General features: G+C 42.1%; 1 protein-coding gene across 4 annotated transcripts in view; it reads left to right on the forward strand.

The window, feature by feature from the left end:
• Positions 1–11,023, forward strand: part of klf8 (Kruppel-like factor 8) — an 85,174-nt gene extending 74,151 nt beyond the window's left edge. For 3 of the 4 annotated variants that reach the window (XM_031750367.2, XM_031750368.2, XM_039618786.1), the window contains 3 exons: positions 2,152–2,263; positions 4,653–4,792; positions 5,362–11,023. In XM_031750367.2, the coding sequence (XP_031606227.2) occupies positions 2,152–2,263; positions 4,653–4,792; positions 5,362–5,543 (434 nt within the window). In that variant the 3' untranslated portion in view covers positions 5,544–11,023. The remainder of the gene's footprint in view (positions 1–2,151; positions 2,264–4,652; positions 4,793–5,361) is intronic. The other variant, XR_005614678.1, reaches the window with a different exon arrangement.
• Positions 11,024–23,084: the final 12,061 nt, after the last annotated feature.

Genomic DNA, 23,084 nt, shown 5'->3' on the forward strand with positions numbered 1-23,084 from the left:
CCTGCATTCAATGCTTATTACAGCGTAACTAAGGCAGGATTCGGGGTTACCTGATCCAGCCCTAACTATAACAGCCGTAGCAGAGGAGGGGCCTGGAAGTTGAAGGCTCTGCATCCCATTCTACTTTTCCTAGGAACTACAAGTAAACCTGCAGTCTGAGAACAAAGTGCTCTATTAGGGCGATGTGGTACTATGAGGTCTCTAAGATAAGCCTGATCATTCAGGACCTTATATGTGAGTAGAAGGAGATATGTGTAAATTGAACTCTGGATTTAACAGGGAGCTGATGAAGAGAAGCCAATATGGGCCAAAAAGGCTCTCTCTCATTCTAATCCCTGCTTTGAGGGTGTTGATGGAGCAGTTTCCAGTTAACAGTTTGTTCACTGCTCAAAACATCCTCTAAACAATCTAAAGTCATCAATCAAGTGAGCGTGCGAGTGGATAACTGAAGGTTGTCGGCCAGTTCTCGTAGCTCATTTATAAACCTGTTTTCTGTGTACGTTTCACATCCCCGCGCTGAGAGGAAACAAAGAGCGTAGTTGTGAGCATGACGAGGGGAGCGAGCAGACAACACGGGAACTTGGATTTCTTTTTTTTTTCCTCCCTGCGACGCGAACGAGCAGCAGACAGCTGACATTCGCAGCTCACGCGCAGAGTCGTCGAGTGGGAGGAAAAGGAGAAGGAGGCTAGATAGGTGGGCGCACGGCGAAAGGCAGCAAGGTGAGGCGGAGAGGTGGGGGGGTGGGGTCGGATGAGGAAGCACGAGGAGGGTCAAAAGGAGAGGAGATGGGTCGTTCTGCCTTTGAAAGAGGACGGCTGCAGTGGTGGGAGGAGGGTGGGGGTGGCTTAATTGTCTCCAGAGACAAAGAGCACCACTTTTTTTTTTTTTTCTTTTTTGGTGCATGACCCTCCCCACACCACCACTGCCACACACTCACACACACACACACTCATACAGATATATATACACACTCCACCCAAATTCCTTGCGTCACCCTTCCAACCACCCCACCCCTTCTTGCTCTCTCTGGGCTGGGTGGACTTTGAACAGTGTGGCTGCCACATTCCTGCACATGGAGGAGGAGGAGGAGAAGGGGGGGCACTTTGAGATCTAACAATTAATCGACCCGGCCTGATTTCATTGAAGGTGCATTAAAAATCAAAATCATAGATATATAAAGTTCTCTGTGTCCAGTCTGGTGGCGTTTAGGTACCATCTGGTCTCTTTTAAAGCTTTTTTTTCTTTTTAGGCCATGAAACTAACATATCAGATAACAAGAAACTGCAATAATCTCCTTTTATATGATGACTTTTCTGATGTGGTGTTGTGCCGAGGCCATCCTCCCTTTACATATTAGCTGATGAGGACATGAATTTACACTTCCAGAGCCAAACGAGCAGCTGGAAATGTCTTGAGAGCGGTTAACTCTCCGTAATCAAGAATTCAAAAGCAGGACCTTCGGTTTAAAATCTAAACGTCTTCCTTCCTTTTGTGAGAATTTCTAACAGCTTGCCAATCCTCGAGGACGCGCGCCGAAGCTTTCCGATAGCTCTGGGAGATTTGTCTTTCACTTAATTGCTAATTAGCATTGTCTGTGAGTTCAGCTTTTTTTTCTTCCCATTAACAGCTGTTCACATCATCTTCCTCCTGCTGTGACATTGTAAAAGGTTGTTGAAACTGAAGAAAAGCAAAGAAGGAAAAAGACAACAACTGGAAGATGCTTCTTTTAATAGAAACTGGAGGCTAAAACAGGCATTTTGAGAAAGATGTAGAAACAAGCAGACATGCGGAGGAATCCAGCGTGGGGTTTGGCCTCAGATTTGATCCATTTTGCAGCCATGCAGACCACACCTACCCACACACACACACACACACACACACACACACACACACACACACACACACACACACACACACTTGGAGCAAGCTTTTGTCTTGCTAAGTTGCTGGAAACCAGACATTGCTGTTAAGAAGTTATTAACCCCCTGCTGTTCTATTCTCTCCGTTTCCACCCCCCACCCCCATCTTCTTTTTTTCCCTCCTCCCTCTCAATTCCATGCCCCCACAATTTTCCTTCATCTGTTTCTACCACTCTGTGTCCTTCTATTCACTCTTACACCCATCTTGCTTTCATCCTTTCCTCCCCACAGTTCGGATCAAGCCAGGTTCAACATCTCCAGTGGAATATCAAAGTGAAAGCGATGCAGAGAGCGGTACAGAGTCTGGATCGCCCTCCATCAGCGCCCAGAGCCTTGATGCGGGGTGAGTCTTCGATGCAGATGGACGCATCAAGCACAATGTATTTAGCCACACCTGTAAAATTTTACGTGCAATCAATAAATATAAAAAAATGAAAGACATGCATTCATGAAATGTTGAATGCATCTCTTCAGGTCTTCAGGCACAGTCACCCTGGTGCCCCATTATTTGGAAATGCTCAGAGCCCAGTATGAATGATTATATGGTCCAGATATAAAGTTTTATAAGCTGATAACCACAAAAATGAGCAATTAAGGAGACGAAACTGGATATAAGCAGCAATTAAAATGTGATGCATTGACAGGAAGATGCAGGTAGCTCAGGGAGCCTGACAGTACGCTTAAGAGTGCAGCCAACATTTTGTCTTTAACAGTAAGCCAGTTAAAGCCCTGAGTTCTCCTCTAGCGAGTGGAGAGCTTGTACTTGAGACAGGAAGTAGAGCATATTGCAATGTTATTTAATGGCCATAGTTTCAGTTTAGAACAGGAAATGGTTATCTCGTATGTTAAAATCCAGTGGGTTTCTTTTTTTGACCTATCCGTCCACCCCAACCTCCTTCCTGCACGGTCTCTTCGGCTCTTCATCACGTTGCCTGTGCAAGTTATAAGTTGCATAATAAATAAAGTTTATTGTGGTTTCACACCTTTATAAAATGACTGAAATACAAGACAGAAAACCTGGTGTGCAGACTGTTGCAGACCCAGTTCTTTATTGTAAGGTGTCACTAGGGGGCAGTATCAGATGTTTGGTACAAGGATAAATATTTTAGATTTGTGATCTCGATGGTTCTTTTCTGTAGCCTGACACTGCGATGAAAGTAGAAGTCATAACAGACAAAGAAGTTCTTTGTAGTGAATTGTGAAGCTAGATTGTTGGCTCCATGCAAGTGACTCTCCATAGCCTCTCTTTGCAAAGACAAAGGGTTACTCAAATGGGCAGCAACATAGATCTTCAAAACCAGCATAAGTCTTGATCTCCTGGTGGCAAGTTGAAGTACTGCAGCAGAAAAAAATTGTGCCAGAAAAGCATTTTTTTTCCACCCCTGGAGACCCCAACTGTAAATCAGATGTCTGTAAAACTGTCGGAAGGGCATAAATCCATGTGTGATGACTGCTGATAATAGGACTCAGCAGGGTCAGCAAGAGGGACTCTAATGCACAGCAGGGTTTATGGGAAATTCTTTCTCTGTGTGGGGGTCACCTCCCTTGCCTGCAGGCTCCTGACTAATTACATTACTGCAGCGCTGCCATGACTGAATGCTTATATAACCTTATATAACCCTCTGTACAACAGAACACACTGCAGACGGCCAGACTGTAACACAGGAAGACAGGCGGGCGCATGTGTGCGTCGCGAGCGCTCTGTAGACACTACACATAAATTAGGACATTTAGCACTCCTGAGGAAAGCGTGGACACGTGAAAGATTGTTTTATATCGCAGGGTAAAGGGTGGTGTGGCGCTGAAGACTGTGTTTATTAGAGAATCAGGACGTAGCTCCTGCCACACCTAGTGGGCGAGGCTGCCTGACTGTAACTGAAATTCAGGGTGTGGGCGTTGACAGTTTGCTCAGCGCCCTTATCTAGTGTATGTGTGTGTGTGTGTGTGGGTGTGAGTGTGTGTGGGTGTGAGAGAGAGAAAGTGTGTGTTTCAGAGTACAAAAGCAAGTGTTTTTTGTGGATTTTGTGTCTTTTAAAGTGGTTTAAGGAAGATTATTTGTGATTTTCTCTGTGTGTGTGTATATATATGTGTGTGTGTGTGTGCGTGTGTGTGTGTGTGTGTTGCAGGGCAGGGCTGTCCCAGAGCAGGGGCATAAACAAGCTTATGTAATGCAGTTCACCGTCACACCTCCTTGTAAAGAGGGACATCAGTGGTGTTATTTTATTTATCTTTTTGTTTCCAATCAAATGTATTTAAAGTTTGACTGCCTGTAAATATGAATATGATAATTCAAACAGCTGATTCTTGTAAAACTGAAGCATCATTTAAGAGGCAGAAGTCAAAGGTAGAAAAGGGCGACAAAGAGGAGAGCAGATGGGTTGATTTTGAGTTTATTTTGTGGATTTAAGGAAAGAATGGAATAAAAAATAAGTTTAAAGGTGAAATGATTTGAAACAATTAGAGGGAAGTGGAGGAATATTGAAATGGAGCTGTGTGACTTTCTGATGCCCCCTGGTGGCTAAATCAGTGTTAAGAAGAAGCATTTCTCAACAGAACAGTTTCATATGATCAGCCTGGATGTTTTACTTTGTCTGAGTTGTTTTCATTGTACGTTTTGTCTTCTGATCTCTTTCTAAAAAGGTTTTATTCAAGCCCTACTGAACTTTTAAATCGAGTAGAATCAGAACATTAGGCTCAATTGATCAGCTCCTTTTCCTCTTTCGGTGTCTCAGGTCGGTTATGGACTTGGAGCCCGTCGATCCAGATTCGCCAGACATCAAGAGGCGGCGGATCCACATGTGCGACTACGAAGGCTGCAAAAAAGTTTACACCAAGAGCTCCCACCTCAAAGCCCACAGGAGGATACACACAGGTGAGCTTGGCCCTAGAAACGCATCACAGCAACGCCACAAATAAATCAGTGCAGTCCAGGTGTTCTTTGAAAGGAGCAGTTCATCTCCAGGTGAAGACCAGAATCATTGTTTACAGATTACTGCAGGGTGATTTTTAAGGATTAAAATGGCCCCTTTAGAGAATTTAATGTAACCTCAGGTGGCTCAACATTTGTCAGTGCACAGTTCACGTCTTATCTGCACTCAGCAGACAGTAGTTTTCCCCTAATCTGAAGGAGATTAGGGAAAAAATGCCCAGTGGTATTTTTTTTCAGACAGGTTTCCTGAGGTAAGACACTGTTAAGGTGTGTGCAGGAATGGTAAGCAGGATTTGGCTGTTTAAAGCTCTTGTGCTGGATTTTATCTTAATTGTATTCTACAATCATACAGTGATTGACATGATTAGGTAGAGTAATTGTAGTAAATAACCCATAGTAAATAAATCGTTTGCTCAATTTCGTCCACCATCGTCCTGACCCTCCTCTTCCTTTTTTAACCTCCTTCCCTGCCTCCCGACCTTCCTGCTAACTCCTCTCCTCGTCTCTTCCAGGAGAGAAGCCCTACCACTGTACCTGGGAAGGCTGCACCTGGCGCTTTGCCCGCTCTGACGAGCTGACCCGACACTTTCGCAAGCACACCGGAATCAAACCCTTCCGCTGCACCGAATGCGACCGCTCCTTCTCCCGGTCTGACCACCTCTCCCTGCACCGCCGCCGCCACGTGATGATGTGAACTCTGACTTCCTTCTTCCCTCTCCCCTCCCCCGACGCCCCCAGCTCCCTATCAAACTGACCTCTGACCCTTTGATTTCTCAAAAGTCCCTCACAGCACATCTTGTACCAGTGCCCCCACACCTCACACGATACTTCCTGTTTCCCCTCTGCTCTCCTGCGGGATTTTAAACCCACCTTGCAAACAGAAAAAAAGGACTTTACCTCCTCCTCCTCTTCCTCCTCATCTTCATCTCACAGTCATAGGACAATTGTGTCTGTGTGTTTGTTCGGTGGTGGCAGCAGGATGTTTTTTGCTGCGTGTGTGTCTGTCATCATTACCGTCCAGCCCAAAGCAGTCCTCTCTACCATCCTCCGACTCACAAGATGTTGCCTCCTCAGAAAGAGAAAGGATGGACTGAAGGACATCCAGCAGCAGGGACTTTCATGCCTCCATCCATCCATTACATGCATCAGCCCATCCAAAAGGCAAAGAGGAAGAGGAGGGCTCACACAGATGTCACTTCAGCTGCTCTTTCCTTTATTTACAGTTTTTATTTTGTTCATATCCTGAGTTTGGAATTTACATGACTCCAAAATTAATTTTCTTGAAGGATTGTTGGAAGCTAAAGAGACTTCCGAGGACGCCGCTTCCCGCCACAGCTTTTCCAGGAAACGTTTGTTTTTTCAAGTTCTCGAGAACTTTGAGTTTCGTTCCACCCCAGTTGTATTGGCCTGAGGCAAATGTGATCTTACTGAGTGACGTTTTGATCAAATAACAGGTAAATAACTACATGTTTGAACGATTACTTCACATCCTCCTTTCAGCATTTATAAGCAGCATATGGACATCTAATAATGGCACACATGTTCATAGAAGGTGTCTCTTCCTGTGGCCATTTATAAATGGATGTTTGCCACAGCAACTCATGACGATATAAAATACATCTTCACAGGACATTTCAGCATTAATAAAAAATGCTCCAGATATCATTGTAGCGCATTAAATATTAAGTAGCTACGACCTGGATGACGGTAAACTGCTTACAAATGCTGAATATTTGGACTGTCTTCGGATTTCACAGTGTTGCGTAGAGTAGTGCAGTTCCTGGAGTTCTTTAGTTCCTGGTTCTCTTTGTAAAAGTAAAAGAACCAAAACTCAGTTATCATAAATTTAGATGAGGTATTTACTTAACTGTGCATATCGGTGTGTGTGTGTGTGTGTGTGTGTGTGCACACTTATTTTATTCACAGCAGCTGAAGTGACGTCAAATGCATCAGCATGTCTGAGGCTGAAACACTGCGCCCCACCCTCCCATCGCCATTCGCCTCCTTCTGCCCTAAACCCCCGGCCCCCTCCCCCGGTACAGGGAGCTACAAGACTGTGAACTTCATAAAACTTCATTTGTTTTCATTGTATCGATCTATCGATCACATGGTTGTGTTATCGCCCCGCCCCCCTTCCCCGCCGCACACACCTTTCTGATTCCTCTTGGATAACAGTATTTGCTTTGTTTGCGCCGTCGTCGCTGTTGTTTTATCAGAAAAACACAAAAAAAGGCCTTTAGTCCTGTCTACATTTTTTTTCTTTTCTTTTTTGGTGTTCTAAACAAAATGTTGTTCTTTTGTTTTTTTATTTAAAAAGAAAAAAAACTTTCAGATCTTTTTTTTGTTGTTGTTTTCTGAGGCTGTGAAAAAGACAGAGGAGACACAAATAGATTGAGAATACAAGTAGAACTCTCATGCAGGGAATAGGGGAGCTTTTCTGAGTGTGCGTGTGTGCGTGTCCGTGAGTTAGTGTGCATGTTTTGAGACAAACACATAATCAAGAATTTAAGATTTTTATGAGTGCGTTGTTCCGGGCACTTGTTGTTCTTTTACCTCTTGCCCGTCGAGCCTTAATAACCGAAGTCAATCTGCAAGGGCAAAACTAGAACCGCCGACAGACGACGACTGGGCACAGCGTTCATTTGAGTTCAGTTGTTTAGTTTTTGAAGTTTAAAAACAGGAAATTAAAGGTGTTATGTGTAGAATTTGTTTCCGTATTTGGTGAGAAAATTTCCTAGAAAAGCAAGCATGGTTTTTTGGCTGAAAACGAGCAGATTTGAAAACTTTTAAAAAAAAGAAATTGTAGAAATTTTAACATTTATTTTAACAGTGTCACCAAAACGAACCTAAAGCATTTCAAAGTTTTAACAAATCAGATGGTTTTAGAAAGTCCAGCTTTTACCCATCAGACTCTTTTGAGACTGATCTTTTTAATATAATTAAATGTTTTTGTAACCTTGCATCGTTATGAGAGCAACGGGACTGATAACGGAGAGGTGAAGGTCGTTTGTTGGCGGTTCTGGGAGAAACTGGGCGTCGCGTTGGGCTGTCGGGGTCCAGGCGCCTGGGGTTTAAACCACGGGGAAACTTAAGCGCTCTCCTCACTAGCATTTCTACCAGGGTGGGGGTCAGTTCTCTCCGGTGTGTTTTTAATTGTGAGAGAATCTCAGTTAAAAGCCGTGAGTAGATGCTGACAGATGAATCGTGTCTCGAACTGAGTTCTTTTGGAGCAGAATCGACCCCCGCCTCACCCTGGTTCCTTACCCACAGTGTCCATGTCTTAAGTGGGCTGGTTTTCAGCTCCCGATCCGGACTGAACTTGATTATGCAACATAGCGCAGACCTCGCTCCAAGCGCTGTTCTGATCTCAGTCGTAGAGCACTAGCTGGTAGTTGGATTCCTGATAAGCAGCTCACGTAGGGTTGTTGCAGGAACCTAAGAGGAAGGTCAGGTTTTTGTAGAGGCCTGCGCTGTTGATCACAACTCTGTGTTGGTATATAAAACTTAAGGTGTGGAAACACATCCATAATTTCAAACAGACTTGGTAATGAGCGAGTGGGGAGCTGGGGTTGTGATGGACAGAGCAGGCTTTTCTCGTCCTGGCTCGTCTCTTTTCAAGCAACAACAATCCCCCCCAAAAACACACATTTTGCTTCGAATTCGTTCTCGCCATTTAGAATCGTCTGTCATCATTTCAGAAGCTAGTAAGTGAGAGCAAAACGTTTTACATCTTGACTTTTCACATTGCGATAAATGAGATGGACATGCAGGCTTGCTGTGAGCTGAGCGCATGCCGTGAAGAGGGCAGATTCGTTGCGTGGTCTGCGCGCTGAGAAACAGAAGAGAATCCGTCTTAGCCGAGTCACTGAATATGGTTTAAAAATGAGGGAATCTGTTCCTGTCTTTCCATTTCCCATCAGGAGAAGCGTTACTTAGAATCCCAGCGATATTCAGTCACTCGTTTGGAAGGATTTTATTGGTTTATTTGTCATGTTTTTGCAGCGCAGAGCAATGCAATGTTCCCATTTCTCTTAACATCCCCTGCTTCAACTAAAAAAACAAAAAAAAGAAGTTACTAAGCACATCTTTCTAGAAGAGTATATGCATTTGATTGCAATTTTCTTTCTTTTGTAAACTGTTGATAAAGACATTAAGGACAATGACAAATAATTAAGAGAAATCCATGTACATAAATGTATATAATCAAAGTGCAGAGTAAATGTAACGGGTGAATTTCTATTTTTAACACTGACTAGATAATGTGAAAAATCTTTTTTTTCTCTCTCTCTTCTTCCTCTGTTGGTTTGATGAAATGTGTTTTTCATCATGTGTATTTTTTTTTTTTTCAATCTAAGACATTTGTTTCGTAGTTTCTTAAAAAAAACTATTATATGGTCCCACTTGTGTTGTGCACATTTGTGTTGCATGGAGAGTAGCCTTCTTGTTTTCTTATAGTGACGTTGGTGAGCATGTCAAGTGCGTGTGAGACAGTTGAGATGCCCCAGCAGGGGTGGGGGTGGGAAACGACCCCCTACTCAACTAACTAGGGATTCATTATAACAACCGAGCTTAATGTCCCAGTACTGGACCTGGTTTTAAATGTCAAGTTAAATGTGAGATTCAGTTGGTTTGGGTCAGACCCTTTTTTTGCCCCCTTCAGCTTCAGGTGTGTTCTGCTCAGATAAGTTAACAGGAAATAAGAGGAAGTCCCCAGATTTACAGTAGCCAGTTTAAATGTGTCGATATGTTTCTCCTGTTTAAAGTCGATGTTAAAGCAGCAAAAACATTATTCATGTTAGATCAGTCAACTGCTGCACTAAATAAAAGGTTCTGTTAAAGATACCTAATTGAAGTACAAAAACAAAACACAGAGCTGCTGATTGTGGCTTCTCCTTAGATTCACTTTTTATCGGACCAGATATTGTATACCTTATCTGTTTCTGGGGCTTTCTGGCACCACGTCGTTACAGTTGAGCTGCGTGGACGTTTCTTTGTGGTGCTAACAGGAAATGGGGTTCTGGTTTTTCCAGCACATTCAGTTTTATCTCTCCATCGGCCTCGTGACGGTTTCTGAGATGGCTTTCGATTTTTGTTGTTGTATGTGAATGGAATCGTTGATCTTTCCTCGACCACACACACTAACTGCTCGGCACTGACCTCGTTTATCATTTAAATGTCATCCTTGTGACTAATTAGTGGACGAGGTCGGGGATGAACGTTCACGCTCGATTTCTTTAGTAGAAATCCAGCGAAATCTCAAGACCTCCAAATACAGCTTCTTGTCTCCTTTTAGCGCCACGAATGAAACCTCTCCTCTCATATATCTCAAATATATCGTAACGGAGGCAGAAATCCCAAAGATTAATGCATTAAAAAAAAGCCCCCTGAATGCTAAGCCCCCTTTATTTCTGGGAATGTTAACCCCACAGAGCACATGTACTCTGTGTCATTTAGTAACTGCTATTGGCCCTTTTGCTTTACAAGCACACTGATCAGCTCAGTTGGTATATTTGCACCCCGAGACAAACTCACACACGCACTGAAACCTCTGGAGACACACCGACGATGGTCGGTTATTAACATCCGAGCCTGTTGACGACAACCCGGGCACGATATTTTCGCTGTTGTTGGAGCTTTGGCAGGGAGACTGATGCATGTGTACATTTATCTCCTGCTTCTTGTTGGTTCGTGCAAGCTTGTTTTTCCTCAGTATTCCTCTTTTTTTTCCTTTTTCCCCTTTTTGTTCTTGTATAAAAGCAGGAGTGTGAAAAAGAGAACCATAAAGACAGAGTTTTATCCCTGCTGAAACCGTAACGGGATCGTGTCTGAGGGTGACGTCACGTCTGTGCGCGAGTGCCTCGACTCACCACGAATCACATCTTCTGCAAATCTGGAACTTTTAGGTATTTTCTATTGAATGCAGTAACTTATGGGCCAGTACTATATTTACTCAGTGCAATGCAGTTATCATTATAATAATACAATTATTAATAATATTTTTCTTTTTTGTATTTGTACAGAACAAATGTGTAAAGATCAGTGAGGAAAACGTGAGCTTTTTGATACTGTGACTCATGGTGTTTAAAAGTCAGTTTCTCCCTGTACAGTTGTGATTATTTTCCCCTCCCTTTCTTCTTCTTTTATAGAATAAAAAATGTTTTTGGTGCAATTTAATGCCTTGCGTCTGTGTTGTTTCTTATACTTTGGTTCTTAAGTGTCATTTGCTATTAAATTGAAATGTAAGCAGTGTGTTTGTAAATTGCTGTTGAAAGTCAAAATTCAGCTGCAACGAAAACAGAAAAGTGTCAGAAAAGGTCATATTTGTAACCTTTCCTTTTACTAACTGGCATTTTCAGGAAAAAGATTTCCCATAATTTTATTCCAGACCTGCTGCCTTTACCAATATCTATAGTAGACACTTTATTAGGTACACCTCGCTAGGGTTGCACTGTCTTTTGTCTGCAGAACCACCTCAGTTTTTTCTGGGCACAGATTCAAAGATCCCCTGGAAACGGTCCTCTGGGATTAGTCCATATTGCACATCCATAATGTGAATCTCCCATTCCACTACATCATGGATGTGCTCTATTCGATTAAGATCTTGAGACTGCGGAGGCCTTTTGAGTAGAGTGAACTTATTATGTTCAAGACGATAACACACTTTGGTCATAAAGGGATGGACGTGGTCAGCAACAATACTCAGGTAGATTCCGGTTATTAAATGATGCTCAATTGGTACTAAAGGGCCTAAAGTGTGCCAGTAATATATCCCCCACACCATTACATCACCAGCTGTAGCTTAAACTATTGGTACAAGGCTTGATGGATCTATACTTACATGTTTATGCCAAATTATAAAACCACCATGTGAAAGTCTAAGGAGAAATCCAGATTCATCAGACTGGGCAATTTTCTGGTGTCCAGTTTTGGTGAAGTTGTGTGAATTTTAGCCTCTAACACTAGTAGGATGAAAATTTTGAGCATTGCGTTTATTTCAGGTAAGTCACAAAGTCAAGCTCAGCCATTATCTGCAGATTCGTATCAGCTACAAATCTCGTATAGCGAGCTCTATCCAAGGGGTCTTTAGATTTGGGGGGGGGGGGGCTTGCATGGGTGTTACATGTGCAAAAGTGTAATTCGATTTTTGTTTTGCAATATGTGAAACACACGCCAGACATGATAGAAGGAAATGATAAGCTTGCATATGATTCCAAATCGGCAATGTAGATCTGATTCTCAGTCTTCACCTGAGCTGTGCTCCTAATAATAGAGTGATAACAATGGCACAGAATTCTGCATAAACCCATGTAAAGTTTGCCATATTATATTATATTTTGTGATTTTTATTTTACAGTCAGTCTCTCTTGAGATATTAAATTTTAGGTAATGACGCATCTTTTCTGTCCATGAGTGAAAACAGTGTGAAGCCCGGTGATGTGGCAGGCTATCACACAAAGACAGACGATCATTAACCGTCACATCACATCTAGAGCCAATTTAGAACCACCAATCATCATCACCCTCAGCTGGATATGTGGTTAAGAGTGTTTGAGAGAAAAAAAAGCATGCAAACTTTTTATTGAATGCAAATTAGATAACGACACTAAATGCTGGCAGCTCATGACGATAATTCCACCTGACAGGTGGAACAGAGCACCAGTGCGAACACATCTCCACAGCCTGCACGTTTTCTTCCAGTTTTAACTGATTGATTTGTATGCAGTGCATAGAGCCACACCCACTGACACACTAATTAAGGACATTTCAACCAGCATTTGGTTAGAGAATTAAACATGAGATGTGAGAATGCACCAGTGGGACCTGGAGCTCACGGTTGTTCCAAAACTGGTTCCACTGGGAATTGAACCCAGGACATTCTGTGTGTAAAGAAAATGTGAAACCGCTACACTATAGAAACACAGGTAATGTTTTGCTTTACATAAACTGGACAGTGACAGTGAAAATACGGTGAGGTTAATGCTACCACTGACAAAGACATGATACACTCACTGAGAAGAAAGATTAATCTCAGCTGATACACTTGCAAACTGATGTGTGCACCACAAGGGGGCGTAGTGAAACAGCGAATAAACTCAGGTGCATCTAATGTCTCAGTTACATCTGCACTTGTGAATGTTACTGACCTCATCTCAAACAAAGTTATCAACTTGGAATAGCAGACCAGAGAACGGCACTGAGCTAGAACTAGGTTAATAAATAAAAACTTCCCAGCATGAAGTGCATGTACCAAGTCATAAAAACCTCCTTGTGTGTGTGTGTGTGTGTGTGTGTGTGTGTGTGTGTGTGTGTGTGTGTGCGTGTTTGTTGTGAATAAAACTTTTGCGTCTTTGCCGTATGGTCTAAATGGGTTTATGGGCCTCATGCAGTCATGATCAGGCCAATCATTAACACACACCATGTCAGTCGTTGGATTCATACAGGTGGAGAGTGAGACTGACACACACCATATAAGAGCAATAAAAGAACAAAAACCTTGCTGCTTAGAGGTTTATCCGCATGCATACCGTTGTCAGATCCGCATTATGAATCATTCCACTTCCACGCTTTCATCATAACTGCCTGCGTCTCTTCAGTCACCAAACCAGTCGGGATAGTTTAGAGGTGAAAGGTTTTCGCCTCCCATACAGAGGATTACTGGTTTTCAATTTGGTCTTTGTGTATAGTTTAATAGCACATTTGACACGATTCCAAAGCCCAGTTCATTGCTTGTGGGTACACGGTCACCGAACAGAAGACGCTGCTGTTTCAGCTATAATTGCACTTATGCAATCCCAAATGAAAACTCAGAGCAAGCCACAAGCCCTGCGTGTGTGTGTGTGTGTGTGTATGTATGTGACTCAGTCTACCTTCAGAAATTAGTGCCCTATAGTGCCTCAGACTGCATTTAAGTCACCTCTGGATTCAGTTATGAAACGGTTTCGCCCAAAACTGAACGATCACGTTTAGAGAAATAAGCCTGCTGTCAGATGTTGAGCTATTCAGTCCACATTTATTTACCTTTTGGTATATTTAACCAATGAAAAATCGTTACCAAATCAGCTACGCTATATTTCCAAAAGTATTCCCTTGCCCATCCAAATCATTGATTTGGTGTTCTAATCACTCCATGGGCACAGGTGTATAAAAGCAACTAGGCTTCATCCAAGCCTTACATCACATCAGACGCAGTGGTGTAAAACGCGCTGCCACTGGGCTCCACAGCAGTGGAGATGTTTGGGAATGGCCCCTTCCTGTTCCAACATGACTGAGATGAACGAGATTGGTGTGGAAGAACTTGAATGGGATGTCTGGGATGGAAGAGTGGGATGCCACTCAAGTTCATTTGTGTGTGAAGGTAAACGAGCGAATACTTTTAGGTATAGTGTATAAGCTCATATCTGTACCGTCACCGTGGATAAACAGAAAACCTATTAGACAATTTCTTATTTCTAATAAGGTTGTTGAACAACCATGCATGAAATATCACCAGTAGTGTGATGGATCAAGACCCAGCATTAGTGTTATGCACACACTACTTCAGGTACGAATCTGCACATAAACACTGGCGATGTGGCTGAAATGCAGATGCAAATGATATGTTGCTTTTCAGGGTTTAAAATGAGTAAAATATTGTTGCATGTTAGGGTTGGCTAGATGACATCTCCCAGCATGCCCTGGGATACTGTGTGTTTGTTTAATTGAGCTTAAGAGAACTGTCCAGTTTTGCTACATATCTTGTATCAGTGTATCGTAGCCTTACAGTGTTACTTTTAATAGTTACAGTATTGGAACAGGCACAAAGTTACATGCAAAGTTACTAACCCTCTTGGAAGCTCAGTGTTTAGCACTGTGTTCAAACATAAGTAAATCAGCACCGGTCTGTGGTTGAGTGGAGTTTATAACTCAGGTGTGGCAGTGAGATATTATATTGTTTGTTCAGTTTCTGTTGTTACTATTTTAAAACTCTTACTTATACTAAATAAATGATGGGTTTAAAGGTACTTTGTTACTACACTCTTCTGGTCTTACTGAGCACTGACAGCACTGTTAACACACTTCCCCAGGTCCTGAATCTTGTCCAAAGACACTCCGACAACCACGTGGACAGTAGTGTCCTCGGCTGCAGGCTATTGTGCCTGGTGAGCTTGTTAAGTTAAAGGTTTATAGTTTCTTTGTATGAACTATGAAGATCTAGTTTTGGGGACTGAACCCAAGACCTTCTGTATGCAAAATAAATGCGGTAAACACTACACAATGAAACCACACAGGTGCCACCTTCCTCTGCCTTGTTTTTATTTTCCTGCAAGGCAGATAACTACAGACCAGGAGCAGCAAAAAACATGTTTGATGAAAGGAGGTTGTGTTTTTGTAGAAACGAACGTTTTAACTGTCTGAAGTGATATGCATCTCCCCTATCGGAGATCTGTTTTCAGGTGACATGTTTTCCTTACACTTCTCAGAACAGAAATATGTGTGAATTTTGAGGGCCAAGCGGCCACCACAGAGTAAAGTCTCCTGTCTGACTCCCTCGCACATCTAATGGTAAATCTAGTTATGAGGCAATGGACACAAGCATAAAACCCAGATTACATATAGTAGCATACACTGATCGGTCATTACGTTATGACCATTGACAGGTGAAGTGAATAATGTGTTAGAAGCAGGAAAAATGGACATGTACAAGGATTTGAGGGAGTTTGATGGTTGATAAATGGGTCAGAGCATCACCGAGACTGCAGCTCTTGTGGAGTGTTCATGCAGTAGTCTGTATCTATCAAAAGACAGTCCAATGTGGTCATAACATCATATATATGAAACACAGGGTACTTTTTGCATCTGCAGACAACTTCGAGCAGTTTGTCCACCAATGCTTCAGTGTCCAGGTTATTCTGGTTCCACTTTGGATTGAACCCAGAACCCTTTGTGTGTAAGGCAGGTATGCTGGCTGCTATGCCATGTAAATACCTTGTGCAACAATACGGTATAGCTCCAGACAGATTTCCAGAGGTAGATAAACTTAAACAAACAAAAAAACTGCATTTGCAGATGAACAACACAGTGCAGGGGTTGGCGTGACAGTCCTCCCTCTGGCTGATGCAGTTAATGGGGAAGCCTCTTGGGAGGGTTCACAGTTCTACCCGTAGAACTGGAACTACATCCTGTCATTTTTCAATCACAACTTTGTTTTGCTGCACCGCTTCTGCACAGTCGCGCTTGCAACACAGACATATTCTAACAGGGTGACCACCCATTTAAATTATAATTAGGTTGTGTTTCACTGTGTCAGATTGCTTTAGTCAGATGAAAGTTCAGAGAAAAGCTTATTGCATGCAGTCCCGTGAAAGCATCCTTACTACTTCCATAAGATTTTAGAAGGTTGTAAACAGAAGTTTTGGCAGTTTGCTGGTCTGGAGGATTCAGGTGTCTCTTGTCCCAGAAAATTCACCCCAAAGTCAATAAAGTTATAAAAAGAAAACGAAAAGAGAAGAAAAAATAAGAAAAAAAATGTGCCTCAGGTAGCATGTTAGCTGTTAAAATTTCATGACAGCACAATTACAAAAAGACTGAATAAGTATGGCTTGTTTGGAAGGGTTTCATGGAGAAAGCCTCTTCATGGCTAATCATAGCTTAGTTTTGCAAAGCTGCATCTTAACAAACCACTTCTGGAACAATGTCCTTTGGACATGTGAGACTACAGTGGAGATGTTTGGCCATAAAACACAGCACCACATTTGGTGAAAATCTCCACAGTGGTGATGATTTGGTTTGTTTGGAGCAACAGAAACCGGACACCTTGAAGTCATTAAGCCAACCATGTGTTTCTCTGTATTACATACGATGCACCATATACAGAGTCCGATGTCAAACAGCCCAAATTGGGTCACAGCAGCAAATCTACAGCAGAATGGCTGAGAAAGCCAAAAGCTTGGACACAAGGGAGGGCACGGATGTTTCTCATTATCTGGGACAATTTTAATAAAATAAAAGGAAATATGATGCACATGTGCGCAAAATGAAGAGTGAGCACAAAGTTAATGTGCTACATCCCTATAAATATAAAGTAATTTGGAAGAAATTCATTACAGGACAAATCAAATTCATAGCACAACACCAGCGATGTTTGGTAGTGAGAAATTTCAAAGTGAATGACGTCTTTAAAGTTGCATTTATGATTTAGGTTTCCACTCAGTGGCCTGTTAATGATTCACAAAGTAAGTTCGGGCCAAAGCACATATTTGATAGACGGCACAATTTCCCGATTCAGTACGGTGGAGAAAGCTTAGCTTACTGTAGATCGCTCATGTTGTTTTGTTACTGTGATTATCACTTTCATAGAATCTGATAAGTACACCTCTGTGATCATGTGTTTCCAAATGTTTGTATTGTGCTTTCCTACATCTCAGTCATGGGTGCATAAGAAAAAATAAAGGAGAGTGACCAGAAAAGGGTTATTTTGTCTAAAGGTAAAACTCAAAATAACAACTCATTTCAACAAGTAATCACGTGAGCCTTTGTCTGACTCGTGCGTCGTGACTGTGCAGTTAAACTGCAGCCAGGCTACTCAGACGGCAAGGACTGCCATAAATATCTCACTGTGCGGCCACATGGACAAGTTGTTTTTACACCATAATCCAAAATATACTTGTGGGTATGATGGAGCTTGTCAAAGCAGGTCCTCACCAAACCATGGAAGCCAGGTGAACAATACAGCTGATCCCTACATATCTAAGTGACAACTCACAGTCTGCGGGCATTGTGGGTTGTTTTGACAGATCTGCTGGCTCGTTTTCCTTTTCCATCCTCTCACATGTTATCTGGGCATGGCACAGTGTGCTGCTTTTGTCTGCCGCACTGCCGTAAATGCATGCAGTTATAGTAACGCCTATACGCGACAGCTGCCTGACAGATGATGCTGAAGCGGGTCACGTGGCCTTTCAAAAGGCTCTTCAAAAGATTATCAACAGGATTCTGTGCTATTCCAAGAAAAGACGGCCTTGCAGATGGCTGACGTTCCGAGGAATGTCAAGTAACTTTTTTTCTGGCTTTTGTTGAAACAAGTCAGTCATTGCTGTACAACAGCCTCACCTTACTTTAATAGTTCCAAGAGGTGCACATTTTGCAGCGCAGAGATCTTTAATGACTGCTGATGAAAAGATACCAGATAACTTATCATTTAAAGATACGTCTTGTTTTTTTTAAGATCGGACATGAAGTTATGCTGTTTTACAACCAAAACATTCCAGAACACAAATATATTTTTCACAAAACACACAGCTGGAGAAATTTCAGAACTTCAGCTTCCCAACAAAGTTTTTTTTAGAGGTTTATGATTTTGCAATTTTCATACAGTAAATCCACTACAAGCATCCCTGCAAAATTAGGGACTGATAGAAACAATATGAATTCAGTAAGAGGAAATAATATTTAAATAAGAGTTATTTTATTGATTTTTGTAGACAGTCTAGAACAGGGGTGGGCAATCTCAGTCCACAAGGGCCGGTGTCCCTGCAGGTTTTAGATCTCACCTTGGGTCAACACACCTGAATCACATGATTAGTTCGTTACCAAGTCTCTGGAGAACTTCGGGACATGTTGAGGAGCTTATTTAGCCATTTAAATCAGCTGTGTTGGTTCGAGGACACATCTAAAACCTGCAGGGACACCGGCCCTCGTGGACTGAGATTGCCCACCCCTGTTCTAGAAGTAGCAAAGGAGTGGACCAGGGACAGTGATCTTCCTAAGAGGCAGTCTTAGATAACTGTTTAATGTGTGTGCTGAAGGAGAAGGACATATCCTGGTCAAAAATGACTTCGAGATTCCTCACAGTGGAGGATGATGTAATGGCATCCAGACTAACTTCCTGGTTAGACAATATCTTTTCTTGGAAGAACACTTTAACAGAGTTGAAAATATTCCCACATGTTAAAACATGAACAAACACAATAAAATAAAAGGCAAAAGGAGATCACTTACCAAGACAAGACCATGTATAATGCTCCAGTCAGACCGGCCGGCTCAGGCTCAGGGTCTGGATGGCAAGGAAGCTTCCCCACAGAGGGTCGACCTGGGCACGTTTTGGTGAAACACGCGAGGCGGGAAGTTATCTCTGTCTAGCCAGCCTGTCCTTATCTACCACCAGAGGTTACTCATCCAGCTGCTTGATTCACAAGTCAAAAAATGTGCACACCCACACAGAGGCTTTCAGTTAACGGTGATTAAAATCTGCTGAGGTTAAAGTTACTTGAGGTCACCTCTCTCACTGCATTAATGAAGACAAGGGAAGTTCTTGAACAGGTGCAACGTCTGAGTTACACAGTGGGAAAGATGTTCATCATGCACAAGCAAGTACAGCGGCACAGGCACATGTGCAACATACAGCACTGTGTTGCAGATATTCAAACAGGTCCACCACTTTGGCCTGTGCTGAGCTATTACCAACTTGACCAGTGGCATATAAGACAAACAGAAACAGAATGCAGTAGGTTGGAAAACTTGCACACCCAAATTTTATTCAGAACAAACCACAGGAAACATCAAACGAAACTGAATTATTTTACTGTTTGGTGAGAATATTAATTCATTAGCTCTCTAAGATGCTCTTTTTATACCCAGGCAAATTACTGACACGTTGCCAGTTAACCTAATTAGTTGCAGACTGTTCCTCCAGCTGTTTCCTTGTTAGTACTACTGATATTTAGAGCATTTTGTTGTCCCCGTCCCAACTTTTTGGAGAAGTGCCACTGCCTTAAACTTCAAAATAAGCTAATGATATAGCTCATATTAGCTAATATCATTAGCTCAGTGTTTCCCAACCACTGTGCCGCGGCACATAGGTGTGCCGTGAGAAATGATCAGGTGTTCCATCAAAGATTATCTGGTTTCGCTTGATTGGTACTCTAAGCGACTGGCGAGTAACGGCAGAACAATTACATCCTCTTCCACTAGAGGGCACTGCAACTTCTTGCTCCAATTAGATGGGTTGCCAACAGCGAGTAAAACAGAAGAAGACGAAGAAGAAATCACACCGCCATGCTGCGAGTGCGACAACGCAGTGCGTTGCAATAGATAAATATTTGAAAAGAAAAAGTAGTCAGTCTGACCTGGGTCCTGGAGAAAAACCCAGATGAAGGCTCTAGCATGAGTAGTGGTCAGAAGAAAAAATAAAGGTATACTGGGGACAAGCCGAGTTAATTTCGCTATACCTGGTGTGCGGGCAAAAATGATCAATCTGCTTTTTGTGACTTTTTGTTTTGGTGGTGTACTGTGTGATTTTCCTAATGTGAAATATGTGCTGTGGCTCCAAAAGGTTGGGAAACACTGATATAGCTAATATCATTAGCGCAAAATGAGCCAATGATATAGCTCGTATGTCATATAGTTAATATCATTATCTCAAAATGAGCTAATGACGTAGTTAAATAACGCAGTTTAATGCTGAAAAATTATTGTCATGCTGGCCAGAGGGGTATGAAGGAAGCTCAACGTCGCTAGGATTTCTTGGAGTTAGCCGACTCAACAAAACCTAAAGCCACAGACGGAGATAACGGGTACCGTGATGGTTATCAGTGTTCTCTGCTAACCTGGCTTTCTGCTTCAGGCTCTTCAAGGGCTGCTGTTTATTTCTAATGCAACAGGCTCACATTAGAGCTCACAGTACACGTATTTATATCTACCAGTACTGTCAACACATATGTAAAAGTATTGATTTTTCTGTAGCGAAGAACTGAATTAGGATGAGCTTACAAAAAGCAGCTTGCTGAGACAAATACTACATCGAGTGTTCAGTATAAGCGTTAAAAGAAATAGCTCAGGATGCAGGAAGAAATGTTTTCAAATGTATTTGTCCCCTTTTCACAATCCTCAGAGGTCTTCTGTCTATGTCTACAGCTGTTCCTCTTAGAGCTATTTTAACTCCTCAGAGAGGACTGCAGGCAGCATTGCAGAATCAGATCGACAAGTTTTGACAGGAGTTTTACTGCAGCAACTGTGGAATGAGCTGTGAGTCAAACAGCCAGCTTCACCAGGCCCCCGGGTGAATGCTCGTGAGGTCGAAGCCAAAGAAAATGTACCTGAGCATCAAATGGAAAAGGAACTGATTGTAGATAAACAGGTGAGTCATCTGGGTACCTGGAGGGAACAACCTGTAGCTGACTTTGTCCTTGTTAACATCTGGCAGCTGTCAGTGAGGGAGATATTTAAAAGAATTCTTTCGACGCTTTTCTTTTAAGCGGCACACTGTGCACTCCTCATTTCATGTTTACATGCCAGTATTGCATGTCACAGACTTTGTGCATTCTCCAGCCATTAGTCTGTGCTTTGTCATGTATCCTTGACATTTAGACATCCTGAAGCTGCAGGATTTAAAGTGAGTTCTTTCTCCCAAGTGAGATTGTTGAGGTTCACTCTTTAATATGGCATGAATCTTACCCTGCAATATAGCGAACCTTGGAATAACTGCTGTTGTGAACTGTCACTTAAAAATCAATTGAACTAAACAAGCAAAAAGTAAAAAAAACTTTCTAAAAGTCCCGTAGTTAGTTAATTGTCTTTACAACCCCCCCTCTTTTTTCATCCAGGGATTTTATGTTTTATGGATTTTATGCTGTGAGGATTATAGTTTTGGATGAACAGCTGTTATAGGCATTTATCAGATAGTTACTGCAGTGAGACAGACAACCATTCATGCCTATGACAATTAACCCAACCAGTGCATGTCTTTGAACAAGTGCACTGTGCAGAACATGGAAACATGAAACTAATCAACACATCTATGTGCTGTCAGTCAGTTCCATAGTGTAGTGGTTATCACGTCTGCTTTACACGCCGAAAGTCCTGGGTTCAATCCCCGGTGGACTCAGACGACATTTATCAAACCAATCATAGTGAGAAGTGTTTGAATAATAGAAACCTACAACCTCCATTTTTCTATATTGAACACAAAAGCGAAACATCAGCCTAGTAGCACAGTCTACTAAGATAATGTGCTTAAACCAGTATATGTGATAATGTTGCACCCCTAAATCTGAAATCTCAGTCACAACTATAAAAGTAAACCAGCAGTGATTGGTCATTATTTGTCTCTCACATTTAAAGTAAAAAAAAACCCCCAAAACATAATATTTTCTTTAATATTCTGATGTGTTAAATCCAATAAAATTTTCAGCAGTTATGATCCCAAACTTAACTCTAACCTTAACTCTGTCTTCAGGAAATCAGAATATGTCATTTTGCATTACTTAAGCAGCGAGGCTGTGGCTCAGGGGGAGATGGAGCAGGTTGTCTGTGGGTCAACCTTCTGATTAGTAGACAAGGCCGAGTCCTTAGGGATGGAAAAAAGTGCTTGTGTGAATAAGGCTTATAGAAAGAAAGTGGTCAATGGGAGCACTACTACTAGTAATGATAATAATGATAATAAATGTTACTGTCACACATTAAAAACTACTTACATTAAAAAAAATGTTTTGCTTGTTCCTACAGTGGTTAATGTTAAGATTATCACCCATGATGACATCAACCTCAGCGCAAAAAAGTTACATAACATAACTTGCACTATTTGGAATCTTGAGAATCCGTTTGAAATGGAGATCCTGAGTGGAGTCAAAGTCAGGACCGAGAAAAAACTTGGCAGTGGAGATAAATCTGAGTTTGTGGGGTTAAAGAGCTTTAGTAATTTGGGGGAAGACAGAAAGAGCTGAAATCATAGGCTAAGGTGTAGTCAGTGCCACTAAGAAGTAAATTTTAACTGAGTCAGTGCACATTCACATGCAATCCCCACCAGCACACATTTCTTACTCATTCGTACTGTGCATAAGGAGGCTAACACCCTTGCATACACACAGTGCATTAAGGGCGTTGTCCCCAGATGATGAAGCAAATCTCTGAGGCTCCTGAATGAAAGCATCTTGGCACAAACATAATGATTACTTCTCCTGCCAGCCAAACTCAGCGGTGACTCCACCCTTTCTGTCATTATACCCTTATTCTTCTTGCTTAATTGTTGACTTTCGTCTGTCAAAATATCAGGTTCTTTTGTGTCACGCAGCCTCAGCAGAGCTGCTCGCCAGCGGCGTTATCCTCCACCTGTCACATCACGCAATGACAAACAGGTATTGCTGACCTGCAAAGCCATAATAAAGTGGATGAGTCGATACAAGGCAATGAGTGACTGTGATTCCTCGCCGTTTTTGTAAAGAGCTGCCAAATCTATTATCGCCTCATAGGTAGGATTCTTTTG

The sequence above is a fragment of the Oreochromis aureus genome, linkage group 10 (genome assembly GCF_013358895.1).
Source record: "Oreochromis aureus strain Israel breed Guangdong linkage group 10, ZZ_aureus, whole genome shotgun sequence".
NCBI lineage: Eukaryota > Metazoa > Chordata > Actinopteri > Cichliformes > Cichlidae > Oreochromis > Oreochromis aureus.